We start from the raw sequence: 20,000 nt of genomic DNA, 5'->3' as shown, positions 1-20,000 counted from the left end.
TTCTGAAGCACAAGTGTAATTCAAACATTAACAAACTGTCAAAAAAAGACTTTGGACACACAAGGCATTCACTATAGAGGAATTAACAAATGATTTTCATTAGTATGCATGTGCCACATGTGTGGAAAGATGGAGTTACTTTTGATAACAATCCTACCCCATATATTTGGGCTAAAACTTCGGTTCATGGTTTAATTGCCACCTCTGTGTAGCGTGTTTGTGATATAACTAGAGGTCTTGTGGACCGTAGCCTTCCCTAGCAACATTTAGTTAATGACCATGGGCAATCGGTCCAGGCTGTGATGCTAATCCATCACGGACGTGTGTCATTGGACCCTCAATTTACTTCACATGCAAGTTGTCCCAAGTAGGGTTGGGCGGTATCCAAATTTTGATACCGTCAAACCTCCTCCCTATTTTACCTCGGTATACGGTATTACCGTGAATAATAAAAAAAATTGTGACGTAAGGCTCAGACAGCGTCACCAAACTGTTGGCTTGTGCCTAAACCGTTCAGAAACTGAATATTAAACACTAATACTGAAACAATAACAAAATAACATGCAGAACAATATTAACAACTTTTATTAGCAACAAATAGCAGTTTATAAAAAAGTGCAAATACAACAGTCAAACAGAATTAAATTAACATAAACATCCAGAACAGTTTTCCCGCGGAGACGTGCACACAAATCAATTAAATTAAATCACACCGCCTGAACAACTTTTAATAACAAAGATGAGCAGCTTATAAAAAAGTGCAACTAGACCCACAACAGTCAACCAGAGTTGAATTAACATAAACATCATCCATATTATAAAAAGTATTGCAAAGCAATAGTCCTAAACAAAAACGTCTTCTTTCCAATATCTTTTTTAACGTAAACCAAATAAAAATACCTGAATCAATTAAATAAAAATAAACACAGTGCGAAAAGGAACGAATGGCAAGTGGCATCAATCTATTCAAGATTTCGCTAGAAAAACCAGCATGTTTACTTTGTCCGGCTTTAACAGGGCACGTTGTGGACCGACAACTTTACCTGCGGTGCTGAAAACCCGATCCGATGGTGTGCTTGTGGCACAGACGCACAGGTACTTTCGTGCCCTTCGCCCACATCTGGGGAAAACGCCGGCAGCATTTTTCCACCAGAAAAGTGGGTCCTCGTCTCCTTGAGTAACTGGCTCCAAACAGTAGGCTGTTATTTCAGCTCCGACTCGGTCCTCTACGGTGCTGACGGAACCTGCCATTGCATCAGATTTTTTTTGCAGCATACTCCCCAAAGTCATCTTTTTTCGTGAGGGTGCAGGTTGCTCCTCTCCCTCTTCCACTCTGATGGCCACTGGACCTGCTGCCTCTAAGCTCACGATCTCAGCCTGTAATTCAGCCTTGGTCTCAGCCAATGCATTGTCATCCGTCTCATATCCTCCACGGTAACGAGGGGTCGAGGAAAGTGCATTTTCGCAATATTTTCGCACTGAATTGGATTCATACTTGGCCTCCAGCTTTGTTAGAATTCCAGTTTTGATTGACTTTGTTAGCTGGGGATCATTTTCTGACACAGCCAACACATTGTCCCTGCAGAGCTGTAGTATGGGGAGGATACAGGAACTGGTCACATAATTTTCTCCTGACAAAATATCATTGAAGTCACCGACTGGTTTTAGTGCTTCGTGAACAGCTTTCAAGACGTCCATGTCCTGCCATGTCAGGGACAGGCTGCTCCTTCTGTCATCAGACAGGACGTGTCTGATCGCTTGGGCCTGCTCGAGGATTCGCTCCACCATTGCCAGTTTGGAGCCCCAGCGAGTTGCAGTCCTGCCGACGGATGGATGGATGAATTAATTAATGAATGATGAATAAATGATTAAATGAATGAATAGGCCTAAATAAACGAATGAATAAATAGGCATAAACAAATGAATGAATAAATAGGCATAAATAAACAAATGAATGAATAAATAGGCATAAATAAACGAAATTTGTTTTATTTAGGCCAATTCATTCGTTAATAAACTAATGAATGAATAAATAGGCCTAAATAAACAAATGAATGCATAAATAAATAAGTCCATTAACGAATATTATTCCACTTGGTCAAATTTGCATGCACATTTATTTTAGGCTAAATAAGTCCCTTATGTGCATCAAGCCTGCATTTACTTGATAAAAAAATACAGGAAAAAAATTACAATTTAAAAAGTGGTTTTCTATTTTAATATAGCCTACTTTTCAATATAATTTATGTGATGCAAAGCATATATATATATATATATATATATATATATATATATATATATATATATATATATATATATATATATCTATCTCTATCTCTATCTCTATCTCTATATCTATCTATCCCTTTTTTATATTTGAGCCCCTGCCCCTGAGGAACTCTCTGCACGTTTTATGCTTACCGTTATGAGACTGTTTTGGGAGTCCCAAGTCCACTTGCTTCTTGTGGAGTTCATGCTTACGTTGCCAGCTGTGTGAAAAGGCCCCGACAATATTACGGCATAGTCCGAGGCGCTTCGGTTTTTGCCTCTGGTCATGCAATCCATTTTGACAGCCATGTTTAGATTGTGACCGGCAGCATAGCCACGCCAATGCAGGGACCTGATTGCGGCATGAGTGTTGGCAGCGTTGTCAGTGGTTATGGCTGAAAGTTTTTTCTCGTCAAGTTGCCATTCCTGAAGTGCAGCTCTGAGCGCAGCAGCAAGATTGTCTGCTGTATGACTCTCAGGAAAATACGTAGTTTGGAGGCATTTGGATTCAAGTTTCCAGTCAGGTGTAATAGTATGGACAGTCAGAGACATATATGGTGTCATGTTAACTGACGACCACATGTCAGTTGTTAAGGAATATCTGTGTGACGCTGACAGCAGCACTTGAATATTGTCTCTAACTTTACTATATAAATGTGGGACGGCTGTTTGTGAGAAATATTTCCGTCCAGGCAGCTCTTACTGGGCATCTAGGACCTTTACCATGTCCGTAAAGGACTTTTTTTCCACTGTGTGGAAAGAGACCATTTCCTTCGCCAAGTATTTTGTCACTGCATCAGTACAGGTTTTCCAACGGACACTGTCCCTTTTGTACTTTGTTGCTTTCCGAAGGCCCCATTATCGCCGGCTGCGCGTGCTGGCGGTGGACCTAAATGTTGTTGGTCCTGCATCGGGAGGAGTTGAAACTGTTGCACTGAGTGAACTCGGGTCCATCCTCGCAGCAGTGAGTGGATGGTGGTTTCAGATATCACGACCTTAGGTTCGAGGTATTTCCATCTCTCGCGGTCACCTTTTTGTTGCACAATTTGCAAATTGCCTCCCTTCTCGTTCGGCAGAAACCCAAAATACTGCCAAACTGCAGAAGTTGTGTTCTTTTTCGAGACCAGGTCACTTGGTGCTCGACTCGCCATCTTTCCCCACCTCTCTCTTTCTCCTCCACGCTGTCACGTGATGACAACCACGCATCGCATATGCATTTTTAGGCAATAAATAAATTATATTTAATATTTAATCCTTGTCTCCTATATAAGTGCATTGTTTTTATGACGGTATAACGGTATTGAAACTGACACCGTTGCTATTTTTAGATCCCGCGGGATACCATATTACCATTTTACCGCCCAAGCTGAGTCCCGTGGTCCGGCATAAAGCCGACGGATCTGATTTGATTGAAATTGACATGCAAACTTGACACATTCCTAAATCTAGTGAATGAAATTAACTTTGGTGTTTAATGGACACTGTAGAGGGTTAGAAGGCATTGGGCTACACTAGTTTTGAGAAAAGACAGATGCCTTTCTTAAATTGCAGTTGATCTCTGCCCAACCCAGCGTGAGTACATGGGTCAAGTGGACTGGAAAATTTGTCATACTCTCATATATCTAATGTTTGACTGGCATTCTACAGGATTATGTGCTGTTGACCCACCCTAATTTTTACAGAAATGTGAATACCTTTGTTAAAGTGAAGTTGAGTTTTGCTGGCCTAGTGCAGTTACATGGGTCAGACTGACTGGCAAACTTGGCAATGAAGAAAATTGACTGTGATGTTTAATGGGCACTGTAAAAGGTTACATTTCATTTGACCATCCAAGTTGTCACAGTTATGAGAAAATACAGATGCCTTTAAGATGCGAGTACATGGCTCAAATTGACTGGCAAAGTTGGCAATTCCCATTTCTAATGACTAAGATTAATTTTGATATTTAATGGGTGATGTAGGGGGTTGTGCAGCATTTTGCCACCCTTATTTTGATAGCTTTGTGACAGGACAAATTCCCTTTTTATGTTGCAGTTGAGATTTGCCTTGCCCATTGCAAGTTTGTGGGTGAAATTGGCTGACAAACCTGGCATATGCAAAAATAGGTTTAAATGGCACTGCACCTCCCTAATATTTATGACAAAATCGGCGCCTTTTTAAAATTTCAGTTGAGTTTTTCTTTGTCCAACATGTTTACATGGGTCATATTGACTAGCAAAGTTGGCACACTATCATCTAATGAATGGATTTCATGTGATATTTAATTGGCATGGAAAAAGTGCTTTATGCTTCCTGGGGTTGGCTCCAGCTTCCTTGCAACTCTGCTTTGGCTCAGGATAAAGTGGCATTAGAAAATGGATGTATGAATGGATAAATAGACAAGTAAATAAATAAAAGTATTATGAAATATGATACTTAAATAATAACATGAAATACAAGTATAAATAATTAAGAGTCAGGAAATGTCTTTTGTTCCTTATTCCTTTATGTCATTCAGTCATTGTGTAACCTGCTAATCCGAACAGGGTCGCGAGGGTTTGCTGGAGCCTATCCCAGCTAGCATAGGGTGCAAGGCAGGAAAAAACCCTGGCCCCTGTACACACAATACTCCAGCTACACACTAGGGCCAATTTAGGATTATCAATTCACCTAATCTGCATATTTTTGGACTGTGGGAGGAGACCCCTGCAAATACGGGGAAAACATGCAAACTTTTATATTTAATGTTATGTATTTATTGTCATATTTCACAGTACTTTGATTTGTTTTGATTTTTTATTTTTGCCCCAAGAATTCCCCCATTATGAAAACGTAACATTCTCCGCACTTGGTCGTTAATCTAACGCAGTGCTTCCACAGCAAAATTGAGAGCATTACATCAACTCACTTAGAAGCAGTACCATCATTAGGGGGCTGCTTCAGACATTTATATTGTGCAAAGTCTGTGATCTTTACGTCTGTTTTGTAGTGTTCTTTATTTATTCATATCCTCGCTGGGTGGTTTAGTGTTAGTATTTTCATCCTAACAGGCAGAGCTAGATTAACTCCATCGTGCACCACTGCGACATGCCCCTCGGTTTCTCCTACTTCTGCTTCTTTTGATAAAACAGCAAAAAAGTGTGTGTGTGGTGTGGTAATAACATAATGAAATGAAAAAATAATCAAGTGCGTAACAGTGATATCACAAATGAAACCGAAACACAGAAATTATTAAGCTCTAAACTACACAACATATGTCACTTTGAAAACTGCATATAGCTGCGTGATTTCAAGACAGTTAATAGTGGAAGAACACGACAGCTTGCCCCAGAGAGGGCAAATTCAATAGAACAGATTTTAAGAAACTGACCAGTTAAAAAGGTTTGCAAATAACTGGTCTATCTCCCACTCTCACTAATCTCATGAAGAACATAACAGGCACACCCACCCAGTTGCAAAGTTTTGACTCTACAAGACTCACTCAGTCAGTGGACCTTTCATTTCTTGGGTCTGGTTGTCAATGCATTGCATAATCAAAGAAAGGGTCCCGGTGAGCAACTCTGTCACTATGCACGGCAACTCAATGAATTAGTTTCTTGATAATTGTGTAAGGCTTTTACACTTAGCTATTAAGTATGTTATTTGTGCTCAGCTTCAGCCCAATAAGCAACCATGGAAGTCTGTGCTGCAGAAAATCAGCATGACATTTGCTGTTTTTTCACCTCCTTTTCTAATAAGTATTTGCTGTTTGCGTTATGTATATTATTTCCTCTTGAGTTAACCATTAGATTGTAATGTAATCTTTCTCCATTTTTTGAGACACTTTTTCACCTTGATCATCAACTGTATGTTTTAGCCAGAACAAAGAATGGGGCTAGAGACAATGTTTTTTTTTTTTTAAAAGTGCTTTAATATTAGCAGCTTGCACAGACACTTCAAACAGTACAAAGCTGTCTTAAAAGACATCCAGCCACAGTTTATTAATGACGAGCAACGGCATGCCCTGTTCTTTTATCACAGTCACAAAAAAGCATGGTATACAGGGAGGGTGGTAGTAGCTGACATAGCAATCCACATCCTCAATTTAAAAAAAAAAAAAAAGCTGCATTCTGCCTGAGAGAGCAACATTGTGATTTTAAAGAAATAAATGTCTATATTGAACATATTAACACTGCTGTGTACATCGTAGAAGACCAAGACCATAAAGGGTTGTAGTACTACAAAAGTGCAAGATGCCATTACCCCCTACCATAATTTCACATAAGTGTTAAGCCACTGGTGTGTCCTAGAATTTACCTCACATTACCATTCTGAAGACCACTGCACACTGCATTAGTCTACAAGTTCTGGATGTGTTTATTGGCGCTCTTAATTTAAATCGCAACCATGTACATTTTTGTTTTCCCCCTATCAGAGCCATGTGTCTCCCCAAAAACCTAAGCCTGTGCGTCATGTTATCCTATTCTAGCACAAATTTTACATATGGGAAAACAATACTGTAAAACTAAAAATGTCTGTTTCTGTCTTTCAGAATAAGCAACTGCAACTATAATCATTTCTTGATACTTAAATGAACTTCTGAATATGGATTATGTTATTATTGTTAAGCTTTTAAATTTAATGTATAATTCTCTACTTTTTACTTCTAGCTTACTGGAGTCAGACTTAACATTCCTTTGCCAGTCTGTTTTGGAAGATTTTAATCTGGTCCTCTTTTACTTGCCCTCCCCTTCACATTCTTCATTGACTACTGAAGATGATGATGACCATGAAAATCGCTACTCTTTCGTCCCTGACTTACTCACGTTTAGAATGATGGTCACATGTCTCATGGTTGTTCATAACCTTAAAAGAACAGGTTGGTATGAATTCATAAAAGCGCAGTAAACTGCAGTGATGCCACACTTTGTGTATTTTTTGTTATTGTTTACTAGTTTCTGATGCCAAATCTAAGCAGAGTTAAAATTTTAGTGAATTATTTTTTTAATTAAGAAATATTGCCTAACTTTATCTGTGTGTGTTTGTTTAAACAGGCTCTAAGCAATACAGTGCAGCTATTGCTTTTACATTGGCACTATTCTCTCACTTGGTGAATCATGTTAACATTCGCCTTCAGGCTGAATTAGAAGAAGGGGAAAATGAAGTTTCTGCATTGCATACTGATAATGCAGGTTGGATACTTTTTTGGTCAAAATATATAACTGTTTATTCTGGCACATTTGGTTTTTCTTTTACTAATGTGTTATACTCTCTTCTGGCAGTCATTTTAATGAGTCTCTGAATTGTATTCCATTTGTTTTTGTTGAACTTGTTCTAAATGCATGGTTGCTGTGGTGTTAACACCACACTTACTGAATTACATAAATGTAAATGTAACTTTCTTACCACCTTTATGCCCTTTGGTTGTACTGTATTTTCCAGTTTCTTCTAACCAAATCAAGTTTAAACAGTATGCATAATTTCTGAATATGGCTCAGATAAATGGTTTTGGTATTCTATGTGACAGTGCAATTTGAGATGTTAAATGAATATGTTAATTCAATTTATGCTAAAGCTGTATAAAGAACAAATATTTCAAGGATGAATTTGGCATATCGGTATTGGAGCAGGATGTCATTTCAGATTTGTACAGTTTGGAATTCTTAATACTATTTTTTTGTTTGGAAGTGCATTACTTTATTTAAACAGGCATTTATCCATGTTTAATAAGTTTTCTGCTATATTGGTATTTTTACTAATAAGTAGAACTACACAGTTCTCAGTTAAACAGGAATCTCAAATTTTTTGGCTTAGAATTTATATTACAATTCTGATGTTTATTCGTACTGTATTTTACTTTATTATTTTTTAAATAACTATTACATTAATTTATACTGCATATCTTTGGATTTGTGCACATTAGTACAAAAGTAAAAGATCAAATTAAATTTAAGAAAAATTGCAAATATAAACACAAATCATTGCAAAAAAACCTATAGAACATCCGAAATGTCTTATTTAAAAGGTATGCACAATGTGTGTGCGTTTACCGGACTCAATGAGTCGAAATATATTAATCCAAAAATGTTACCTGGCTATTTTCTGATACATGGGAAATCCATTGCATATTTAAGAAAACCATGAAGCAAATAGCCTACCTATTGCAAGATGTAGCTTGTACCCAAAACATTTTAGTCTGCATCCTTTTAAAGGAAGAAAACTTTCACAACATCTGATCCATTATCTGTTATACAGCACATCTTGTTTAATGGAATATTTGCAAGACAAGAATGTCCTTAAAACCTGTGTAATCGTCAAGGAAAAATGAATTTTGTAGGGAATGGATTTGTAGTGTAAAATCTGCACTAATGAAATAGTAATCGTCAGGAAAAACTTTATTTTGTATTGGTTTTTAGTGTAACACTAGCAAAATACCCGCGCTTCACAGCGGAGAAGTAGTGTGTTAAAGAAGCAATGAAAAAGAAAAGGAAACATTTTGAAAATAACGTAACATGATTGTCAATGTAATTGTTTTGTCACTGTTGTGAGTGATGAGTGTTGTCATATATATATATATATATATATATATATATATATATATATATATATATATATATATATATATATATACATACATATATATATATATCTACATATATACACATACATATACATACACACATACATACATACACACATATATATATACACATATATATATATATATATATATATATATATATATATACATACACACACATATATAAACATATATATACATATACATACATATCTACATATATACACACACAGCTATTTCAGATCAGTGCAATACGCTGCTTGTTAAAACGGATAACTCCGCTCTTACGTGCAAGTCTGCGTGGATATTATGAACTATCGATTTGTTCAAGTTCTATTTAAATTTTAAATAGAAGGAATTTTTATTTAGTCGACAGAAATATCTTTGGTAGGAATGGTAAAACAGACAGGAATATTATTTGTGAATAAATCAACTCAAACCTTAAACAACTTATAATATTTTGCTCTCCATAAAAATATATCCTGTCTAAATTATACAAGTTAGAAATAAAGTAAACGCTTAAAAGAACAAACATTCAAATTTCTTTACTCTTATGTAATTTTATATAAAAATAAACTTAGATTTTAAATATCCCAAAAGATTTTGCTCTCCATAAAAATATATCCTGTCAAAATTATACAAATTCAAATATGAACATGCTGCATAACAAAACCTGGAAATATAAATAAAATGTGTTCCTTTCAGCAATAACAAATCAAATCATTCAGTTGTCTTTGCTCATATGTCATTTTAGAGCTGGACGCCTGGCATCTTTTTGGCAACAAGTTCGTTTCTGTTTGGTGTGAGGTTCTGTGTTGTGGAGATTCTCAGGATGGATTGCAGGTGCTCATCAGTGAGGCGACTCCTGTGTGCTGTTTTGTTAGTCTTTATCACTGAGAAGAGCTTCTCACACAGATATGTGCTACCAAACATGCACAAGGTTCGAGCCGCATGTAGACGGACTTTTTGTTCTTCAAAGTCACCAAAGCGCCGTGCAAACTCAGTGCGCTCAGTTTATCAGCAAAGTGCGATTTGGGAACACCGTAGTGACGACTTGGTTTAACATTACTTGGCAACAGGGAAAGTGGGGCAAGTTGCACTGGTGCATTTGTGTCTCCCATAAAAGCAGCTTCACTTGAAATCACTTTGTGATTGTGCACGGGTAAAACGTCCGCTGAAGTGTCAGATTCTTATTTAATTCTTCTGCTTTCTGTATCTTCTGCATTGCATTCAGGTTACCCTGATGTTTTGTCTCATAGTGCCGTCTTAGATTAAATTCTGTAATTACAGCCACATTAGCTCCACAAATGAGACACACGGGTTCAGTAAACATATACTCAGCCTCCCATCGGTTTTAAAGGCTCTATTTTCAGAATCAACTTTTCTCTTCAGCATCGTGTGAGCTAGCTTCGCAATAACTTGCAGCATCATAAGCTAGACTTGATTAACGCGGTAAGTGTTGGCAAGGCAGCTGAAGCGCTGCATTATGGGATCTGTAGTTTATTGTGTTACCAGCGCTTCATATACCCGGCCATTAATAACAATAATACAGTATATAAAATGATCTCGGGCGGATATAATTACACGCCGGGCGGATGTGGCCCGCGCCCTTGAGTTTGACACATATGGACTAAATAGAACTTGAAAAGATATATTTTTCAAATGTGATCGCAATTCAGATAGAGTTGACGCGCACTACAGCCTGCATGCCTCAATAAGTCATCCTCCCTCGCTCTTACTTTTTACCGCTCATCTAATGAATACACTGAGTATGGCTTTACCAAAACAATCATTGATGGCTAATAAAGTATCCATTATTCGAGTATGTAGATCGGGATATATATATATACATATATATATACCCGTATCGCAGCGAGAAGTAGTGTGTTAAAAAGCTAGAAAAGAAAAGGGAACATTTTAAAAATAACGTAACATGACTGTCAATATACAGTATTTGTTTTGTGAGTGTTACTGAGTGTTGCTGTCATCAAGGATTTGATTATCATTATTTCTTTCAATCAGGTTCGTATTTGTAGGATGTGTTGTGTTCAAGTTACATTCCGTGTTTGTCAATCGCTGTAAAGATGACAGGTTTCATTCATCGATTCGCTTTCTTACTGCATCAATAAACAGCTCGTCTTCTTCTTTATCTGAGACCTGACACACTGCATGCACGGGTTTTTTTACACTGTCTTCCTTTAGCGGACATTGACTTTTTCCAACGTGTGCTTTGTTTCCGCAGTAGCTGGATTTATGAATATGCTTGTATGTATCAGACGCTTCATATTTTTGCTGCCTTTTCAATTGTGTAATTCGGTTTTGTTCAGCCTTTTGGAACTGTTGCTTTTATCTGTGCACTCGCCAGTTCCGTGAGCCGCTCGGTGTACATGCATCGAAGGTTCCCAGCTGTGCTGGTGCCATCTCGCTATGTCCATGGCTGTATTTAATGTTACCTTAGTCCTGGCACTTAAAACTTTCTCTCGCAGTTTCGCTGAGTTTGTGTCAAACACCACCCTGACCATCTCATCTTCCTCTGCATAAGCACAGTCCTTCACCCGTGAATATTTAGTGGAGTTTGCTATTGGATTGCCGCTGACGGACGGCCTTATATGGGCAGGCACTAAATTACAAACGCCAGCGGCAGCCTGTCCATGAATTTAATTTAAAGTGTAGGTTTACATCGTGCTTTGTTTCCGAAGTAGCAGAACTCATAAATATGGTTGTATATGTCACTTCGCTCGCTTCTTATTGTTTCGCTGCCTTCTCAATTATATAATGCATGTTTTCTTCAGCGCTTTTTGGAGGTCTTCCTGGTTTTCTATGTACTGCGTGATTACGTGGGAGGCGTGATGATGTCACGAAACTCCGCCCCACGGCGTTCAAGCTCATCTCCATTACAGTAAATGGAGAAAAACAGCTTCCAGTTATGACCATTACGCATAGAATTTCAATATAAAACCTGCCCAACTTTTGTAAGGAAGCTGTAAGGAATGATCCTGCCAAATTTCAGCCTTCCACCCACACGGGAAGTTGGAGAATTAGTGAGTGAGTGAGTGAGTGAGGGCTTTGCCTTTTATTAGTATAGATTTGCACTAAAATGGTTTAACAGTAGAATCCCTGGAGCTTACAAAAAAAGTTATACTGCTGGGCCACCTAAAATTCATTCGCACCTCTTCATCAGCGTCTTTGTTTTGCAAATGTGTCAATCGGCACAAGCAGCCTGCTATCCCATCTCCCCCACCAACGCAGCTGAAGGTTCCCCAGGTCAAGTCTGTTTACCTGGGTATGAGGTGCCTGAAATTGTATCAGGTAAGGTTGGGGAGTGTGCACTGGTACAGGGTAAATAATATATCATTTGGAATACATGCATTTCATGTGTGTTCTTTGTCTACAACAATCTGGGTAAATATAGGATGACAGGAAATGCAAGCCAAGAAATGTTGAACACACTGAAGTCCAAATATCAATTGAACATTTTTCACAAAAGGTATAACAAAACAAGTGCACTTATTCAAGAATATAACCAAAGAAAAAGAAATCATTCAATTTACATGTTGCTGTCAAAGAGTAATGAGGTGCGAAGGAATTTAAGGTGGCCTGGCATTGCGACATTTTCTTAGGCTTCAGGGATTCTAGTGATAATATAGACCCACAAGTACATGTAGGAATGGACCACTTCTATATCCACTTCCTTACATAGAAGGTCATAGAGTGTGCAGCCAAAGTCATTAACTAGCTCATTAGTTTTGCTGACATTAAGATGCAGACAATTCTCTTTACACCAAGAAAAAAAACTTGTCTACCTGACTCCTGAGCTCAGTCTCATCCTTTTTAGCAATATGCCCCACAAGTGCAGAATCTCCTGAGAATTTCTGTATGTGACATGACCGGATGTTATATTTGAAATTGGAGGTGTACAGAGTGAAAAGTAAAGGAGACAGGACTGTTCTTAGTGGTGTTAGTTGTAACAAAACAAGAGTGCTTTTATTCAAGAATATCACCAAAGAAAAGTAAATCATTCAATTTACATGTTGCTGTCAATGATTAAAAAAGCCAAGCCCAAATGATATATCAATTGACACAAAACGAGGTGTTTGCTTAGCTGGTGTAGAGATAAGAACTGTTGCCTTGTAATAAAGAGCTTGCTCGTTCAATCCTCAGGTCTACCTTTTAAAGTAGAGAGCTGCTATTATTATTACTATTATATAATAAAAACATACATTTGATTTGAGAACTGTGTTTTGAGTTACAACCCAGGGCATTGTATTACTGTCCCAGGGACCATTGTCCTTTCTTACAATACATCTCAACCATGCCTGACAAATTTGGCATAAAGTTTTGGACTGCATCAGATTTGGAGAGAAAGTACATGTGCAATGCTACTCCTTAATAAGGAAAAGATCCTAGTTATCCCACGGGAGAAAGACTTTCCAAGATTGTGGTCATAAAGCTGTTTCTGCACAGAACTGTAACAACAGTCAACTTTTTCACGTCACTTTTCACTGATTAATAGAATGCTGCACCGCATCACAGTTCTGCTTGGCATCATAAATAAAATGGGATGGGAACTTCTACCTGTAGCTAAAGTCACTTTAGTATGAGAGCGATTCTCCATGATAGTGTTTAGATCTGGAAGTACCATGCTGACAGTTTATGCGCCCAAAAAGAAGCCTGTCTGCACTCTCAGTACCATGCACCATAACGCAGAGTATGGGCAAGATTGAAAGAGAAAAATGTTCAAAAGATAACTCGTGTCCAAATGGACTGGCATTTTCAAATAGTGACGTTTTCATCCAAGGATGTGTCTGTGCATGCGTGAGAGGCATAGTCAAGATTTGATGTCATTCAGGTGGTTACTGGAATGTAAAATAAACACTTTCACAAAGGTACAGTATAATGAAACAAGTGTGCTTTTATTCAAGAATAAAACTGAATAATAAAAAAATCAAGTGACAACAAGATACCAAGAAGATATGATTCACCAGTGCTTGTGTGTCTGCTTTTATCCCTTCAGCGTAATCTTTTACAGGTAGCAAACATTTACACGGCGTATTAGACTCAAATCAGATGTATGTTTTTATTTTGTAGTAGTAGTAGTAGTAGTAGTAGCAGTAGTAGCAGCAGCAGCTCAAAACCAGGAACTCCAGGATTCGAAGTGGGTTTTTATCTCTTTAGTTAAATGTAAATCAATTTTTTTTTTGTTTATATTCTTGAATAAAAGCGTGGATTTTTATTTGATATTTGGACTAAAGTCTTATACGCTTCACATTATACACTTCACGTCATTATTACTATAACATGGAAAAGGTTTCTGTTTTAGTTATGTGTTCAGGATTTCTTGCCTCACAATTCCTCTCATCCAACATTTACCCAGATAGTTGTAGACACGGAACACACATGAAATGCATGTATTCCAAATAACGATATATTATTTACCCTATACAATTCCAGGCACCTCACACCCAGATAAAAAGACTTGAGCTGGGAGATCTTCAGCTGTGTCGGCGGGGGATGGAATAGCGGGCTGCTAGCTGCTTGTGCTGATTTACACATTTGCAAAAAAAAGATGTTTATGAAGATGTGCAAAGAAATTTAAGGTGGCTTGGCATTACAAGTTTTTTTGTAGGCTTCATGGATTCTAGTGTTAATCACATGTAGGACTCCATGGTTAAGCTACACCATAAATCTATTACAGCTGCAAAATATTCCAGAAGTCTGTTTCAGGTTTTCCCTTGATGTCTGGTTTATAGGGCAGGCAAATCAACTTTTAAAAAATAGTTGTGAAACAGGATTGCATTTTTTAACACAAGATCTCTTAATGGCAATACATTGGTGCTGTCAGAATTCATTACAGACACCAATCTTAATATGTTATGCTTAATAGAAACTTGGCAAAAAGCAAACAAATATCTGTCTTGCAGATGCGGCACTCTATATTTACTTCACAGAGGTTTGCAGCTCAAGACAAGGCAGATGGGTCGCAGTGATTGTTAGTTAAACATCAAAAGAATCCCTGTTTGACCCATTGTCTTTTGAGTGTCTGCCTCTCATCTGTAAACATCAAATTTCTTTCAGAAATTATAAACATATCTGCCCCTCTCTTGTATCCATTTCTGATCTTTTTCTGTCTTCCCCTATTCCATCCGCGCTAGATAGTCTTGTTGACTACTATAACCCAACCCTTGTTTCATCATTAGAAAAAACAGCTGCTTTAAAATATAAGATTTCCTTTAAGCGTTCATCTCCATGGTACAACTCTGAATTATGGTCTGTGAAAGCATCTGGCTGACCCCTTGAGCGAATGTCTTCCAAGACTGGCCTCACTGTGCACATCCAGGCTTTCTGTGATCCACAAAGGGCTTACAGAGATGCACTAACTGCTGCCAAGAACACTCATTATAGCAGAATAATAGAAATTTGCCAAGATAACCCAAGGATTTTGTTCTTTGTAGTTGTTTAACTGTTTCAGCTGGCATCTGGCTCAAGTACATCCTGTACTGAAGGTCGACTACTTGTGTACTGAACCCCATCCCTACCACACCAATTACTTACCTTATTATAAATTGATGGAACCCTTTCAGCCTGTTTTAGAGTGCAGCACAGCTGTGAAACTGCTCTGCTTCAGGTAATTAATTGTTTGCTTTTGGCAGTAGACTCTGGACAAACCAACATATTAATTCAATTAAACCTCAGTACAATTGCAATATGGCATTCTACTGTCCAGAAAGGAGAACATTATGGGTATCTTTGGCACTGGGAGTTACAATGATAGTCAAGAGTTTGTTAGTCTTGGCAACAGCAGATCCATCTCTACGCCAGTCACACAAGGAGTTATTCAGGCTCTTTCATAGGCCCTCTGCTCTTCTGTATCTACGTATATGCTTCCCCTTTGCCATATTATTCATAGCTTTGGACTGTGCTTTCTCCGCTCACAACTTGCCTCAGTGAAATTTTAAATCTGGGTGGAGTATAACTCGTTAAAATAAATCTACTGCAAATTGGCATTAAAGCACAGTTTATGAAAATGAGCACCTTTTCAGTCACTCTTGATGGTGATCACATCAGACCTTCTTCTAATGCAAGGAATCTTGGTGTCATTTATGATTTCTCCCTTTCTTATGCCAACCACATGAAGAAACTAAATTTCATCTCGGTAATGTATCTGTGTTTGCTCTTTCCTCTTCTTTTCTAATGCTGAGAAACTTGTACATGCTTTTATAACATCCTGCATTGATCATTGTAACTCCCTACTGGCATGTGCCCCTTCAAATCATATATCACAGCTCCATTTGATTCAAAACTCTGCTGCAAGAGTCCATTCACGAAGCAGCAACAGTGAGCACCCATCCTGCTTCGCCTTACAAAGCTTTAAATGAACTTTCCCCAGACTACGTAAGTGACCTTCTCCATCAATATGCTCCTGTTCACCCACTAAGGTACTCGGATTCTGGCAATCTTATTGTGCTTCACAGTGATCTGTTTTAGTTTTCTATGCAGAAATTATTTGTATCCAATGTTATATATACCCTACTGTTCTTTCTGAGACTCTGAAGTCCTCTTGAGAAGGGCAAAGGTGCTAGATAAATATGTTATCTTCTATATAATACACTTCCGTGGGTGTCTGTCTGTCCAGGATTTTAAATCACCTGTAGCTCGCAAACTATTTGAACAATTGACCTGAAATTTGGTACACATATACAACATGACATCTACTATGCGCTTTCAGGGTGATGATTGACCTCCAAAGTTATTTCTCTTTTTAATTTTGTTTTATTTTATTGCTGAATCAACTCTTGGCAGTGGCCAGCAGGGCGGACGTGCAGCACATACATACAGGAGCCGTTCTCATCCTACCTCTTCATATCTTAAATCATTCTTGAGGCAGATTGAAGACTTAAGTGCCAGCTTAAGTGAAAAATTTTAAAAAATGTACTAAGTAATTGCAACACAAACACTGACTTAATCAGTTTTAACGCATAATGATGCTGACGAAAGAAGAGAAGACTGGCCGCCAGGGTGGAAAAAAGAAGAGCTTCTCGGGAAGCAGCAATCGCATGAACCTCTGAGCAAATGAATGCTAAACATACAGAGAGAGTGAAAACTATGAATTCTCAAGTCAAGTGCTCCATTACTGGTTATACAATAAATTAAATTTGATGAATGTTATTAGTTAAGATATGCATATCTTAAGTGGGTCAATTGTATTATACAGTCTGCAAATAACGTTAAGTTTCATGCAGAAAATGCAGAAAACCCTATTTTCATCAAACACACACACAGCCTTCAATATTGGTTCTCCTAAAGACCGCAACAGCTCTGCTCCGACTCTGGCAAGTGCTGTCCAGCTTAAAAACAATCTTATTTTTTGAACATTAATTTACAATAAATAACACTGCTCTCTAAGAGCCTAACAAGATCAATGATTTAACTTTTTTTTTTTTTTTGAGGTGACAGCAAATTATGCTGAAATGTAAACTCAGCAAAAAAAGAAACGTTCCTTTTTCAGGACTGTGTATTTCAACAATAATGTTTTAAAAATCCAAATAACTTTACAGATCTTCATTGTAAAGGGTTTAAACAATGTTTTCCATGCATGTTCAATTAACCATAATCAATTAACATGCACCTGTGGAATGGTCGTTAAGACCTTAACAGCTTACAGAAAGTAGGCATTTAAGGTCACAGTTCTAAAAACGCAGGACACTAAAGAGACTTGTCTACCGACTGTGAAAAACACCCAAAGAAAGATGCCCAGGGTCCCTGCTCATCTGCGTGAACGTGCATTAGGCATGCTGCAGGGAGGCATGAGGACTGCTGATGTGGCTAGGGCAATAAATTGCCATAAATAGACGCCTAAGACAGCTCTACAGGGAGACAGGAAGGACAGCCGATCATCCTTGCAGTGGAAGACCACGTGTAACAACACCTGCACAGGATCGGTACATCCGAATATCACACCTGTGTGACAGGTACAGGATGGCCACAACAACTGGCCGAGTCACACCAGGAACACACAATCCCTCCATCAGTGCTCAGACTGTCCGCAATAGGCTGAGAGGGGCTGGACTGAGGGCTTGTAGGCCTGTTGTAAGGCAGGTCCTTACCAGACATCACCAGCAACAACACCGCCTATGGGCACAAACCCACCTTCGCTGGACCAGACAGGAGTGGCAAAATGTGCTCTTCACTGATGAGTCACGGTTTTGTCTCACCAGGGGTGATGGACGGATTCGTGTTTATCGTCGAAGGAATGAGTGTTACACCGAGGCCTGTACCCTGGAGCAGGATCGATTTGGAGGTGGGGGGTCCGTCTTGCTCTGGGGTGGTATATCACATCACCATCAGACTGAGCTTTTTGTCATTGCAGGCAATCTCAATGCCTTGCGGTACAAGGAAGACATCCTCCTCCCTCATGTGGTACCCTTTATGCATGCTCATCCGGACATGATCCTCCAGCAGGACAATGCCACCAGCCATACTGCCCGTTCTGTGCGTGAGTTTCTGCATGACAGCAATGTCAGTGTTCTGCCATGGCCAGCGAAGAGCCCGGATCTCAATCCCATTGAGCACGTCTGGGACCTGTTGGATCGCAGGGTGAGGGCTAGGGCCATTCCCCCCAGAAATGTCCAGGAACTTGCAGGTGCCTTGGTGGAAGAGTGGGGTAACATCTCACAGCAAGAACTGACAAATCTGGTCCAGTCCATGAGGAGGAAATGCACTGCAGTACTTCAAGCAGCTGGTGGCCACACCAGATACTGACTGGTACTTTTGATTTTGTGCCTCCCTTCTTTCAGGGACACATTGTGAAACATTTTTAGTTTATTCTTATGGTGTTGACTCTCTTAGTGTTCATACAAATATTTACACATTAAGTTTACTGAAAGTAAAAACAGTTGAAAGTCAGAGGATGTTTCTTTTTTTGCTGAGTTTATATGAACTGGGAACTAGGCCCCTCTGGCTCATGCTGTTCCCCACCAGAACACTGTTGGCATCATGACATCAGCAATCGCCCTTACACTCTTCATAATCACTAAAATAATACCATATAAAGGAAAGCACTAATGCTTAATCTGGGGTTATGATTTTCTGGTTTCATACGAAAGTGACTGCCCTGTTTTTCAGACCCACCTGATTTAAAGGTTTTTGTTATCAGGCAGACAACTCACCCCCCCAGCCTAAAAACTATGATGAGCTTTCTGCACTATACTACAGTATTTTCTTGCAAAAACAGTAATGGACATTGAGTAACTTATAATACTGCAACATGTTTGTTTGTTTATTTATATTTATATATATATATATATATATATATATATATATATATATATATATATATATATATATATATATAAAAATAAATAAATAAATTTTTTATTTATTTTTTTAATTAATTAATTTTTTTTTTTTTTTAAATAAAATTTCCTTGGATCAACCTGCCCCCATTACTTGATTTTTATGGTTTTTCATGGCATGCCCAAGTTTTAGTAATTGATCTAAGGAATCCAGTTCCCAGTTCTGTGTTGCACTCAGTCTGATACTAGTTTTAACAAGCTGCAGTTTTTCTGTGCATGCATTGTGTTCAGTTCAGAAGCCTGTAATTGAAAGGCATTGGTTAACAAAACCTTTACTATAAATACCTTATGGAGAGCAGATTACAAGCAAAAAATATTTCAGATTTTGTTGACAACAAATTACGTCTCACTTCGCACATAGATAATAACTTTTCTTTGAGGTACTGATAAGAGATTCTCTGCATTTTGCATACCTCAGTAGAATGTTGTTTATTCACACATTTCCATATATTGCAGACTCTCTCTGCTTCAGGACTTATTGCTGTGCTCATATAATCTAAATCAAAGCATAAAGGTTATTTACACAATTCATGTTAACTGTGTACTGGTATGCAAAGAATACAGTGTCCGTATTCAGTCAAAGCATGATGTCAGAGTTATTCACTTCTTCAGTTTTATATATGTGTATCTTTTTCTTGTTTTGTTAACAGTACACATGTATTTGGAAATTTAAACATGCTTTGTGTTAGTCTAACACTAACTTCCAGAACACAAGTTAATTATTTAAACCATTCTATCGTTTTACTGCTGTAGGACTAAAGATCTTAATGAAAAAGTAGAAAGTGAATGAGTCTAATCTGTGACAATGTTTGAAAACAAATAAGAATATAGTACAGTATCAA

General features: G+C 38.1%; 1 protein-coding gene across 1 annotated transcript in view; it reads left to right on the top strand.

Annotated features, from left to right (window-relative positions):
• Window positions 1-20,000, top strand: part of smg5 (SMG5 nonsense mediated mRNA decay factor) — a 197,693-nt gene that overhangs the window by 108,013 nt on the left and 69,680 nt on the right. The window contains exons 10-11 of the mRNA XM_039752424.1: window positions 6,897-7,105; window positions 7,281-7,418. Coding sequence (XP_039608358.1) covers window positions 6,897-7,105; window positions 7,281-7,418 — 347 coding nt within the window. The remainder of the gene's footprint in view (window positions 1-6,896; window positions 7,106-7,280; window positions 7,419-20,000) is intronic.

Source organism: Polypterus senegalus, chromosome 1, assembly GCF_016835505.1.
Source record: "Polypterus senegalus isolate Bchr_013 chromosome 1, ASM1683550v1, whole genome shotgun sequence".
Lineage (NCBI taxonomy): Eukaryota > Metazoa > Chordata > Cladistia > Polypteriformes > Polypteridae > Polypterus > Polypterus senegalus.
The sequence above is the reverse complement of the archived record's forward strand: the minus strand, read 5'-3'. Positions and strand labels throughout refer to the sequence as shown.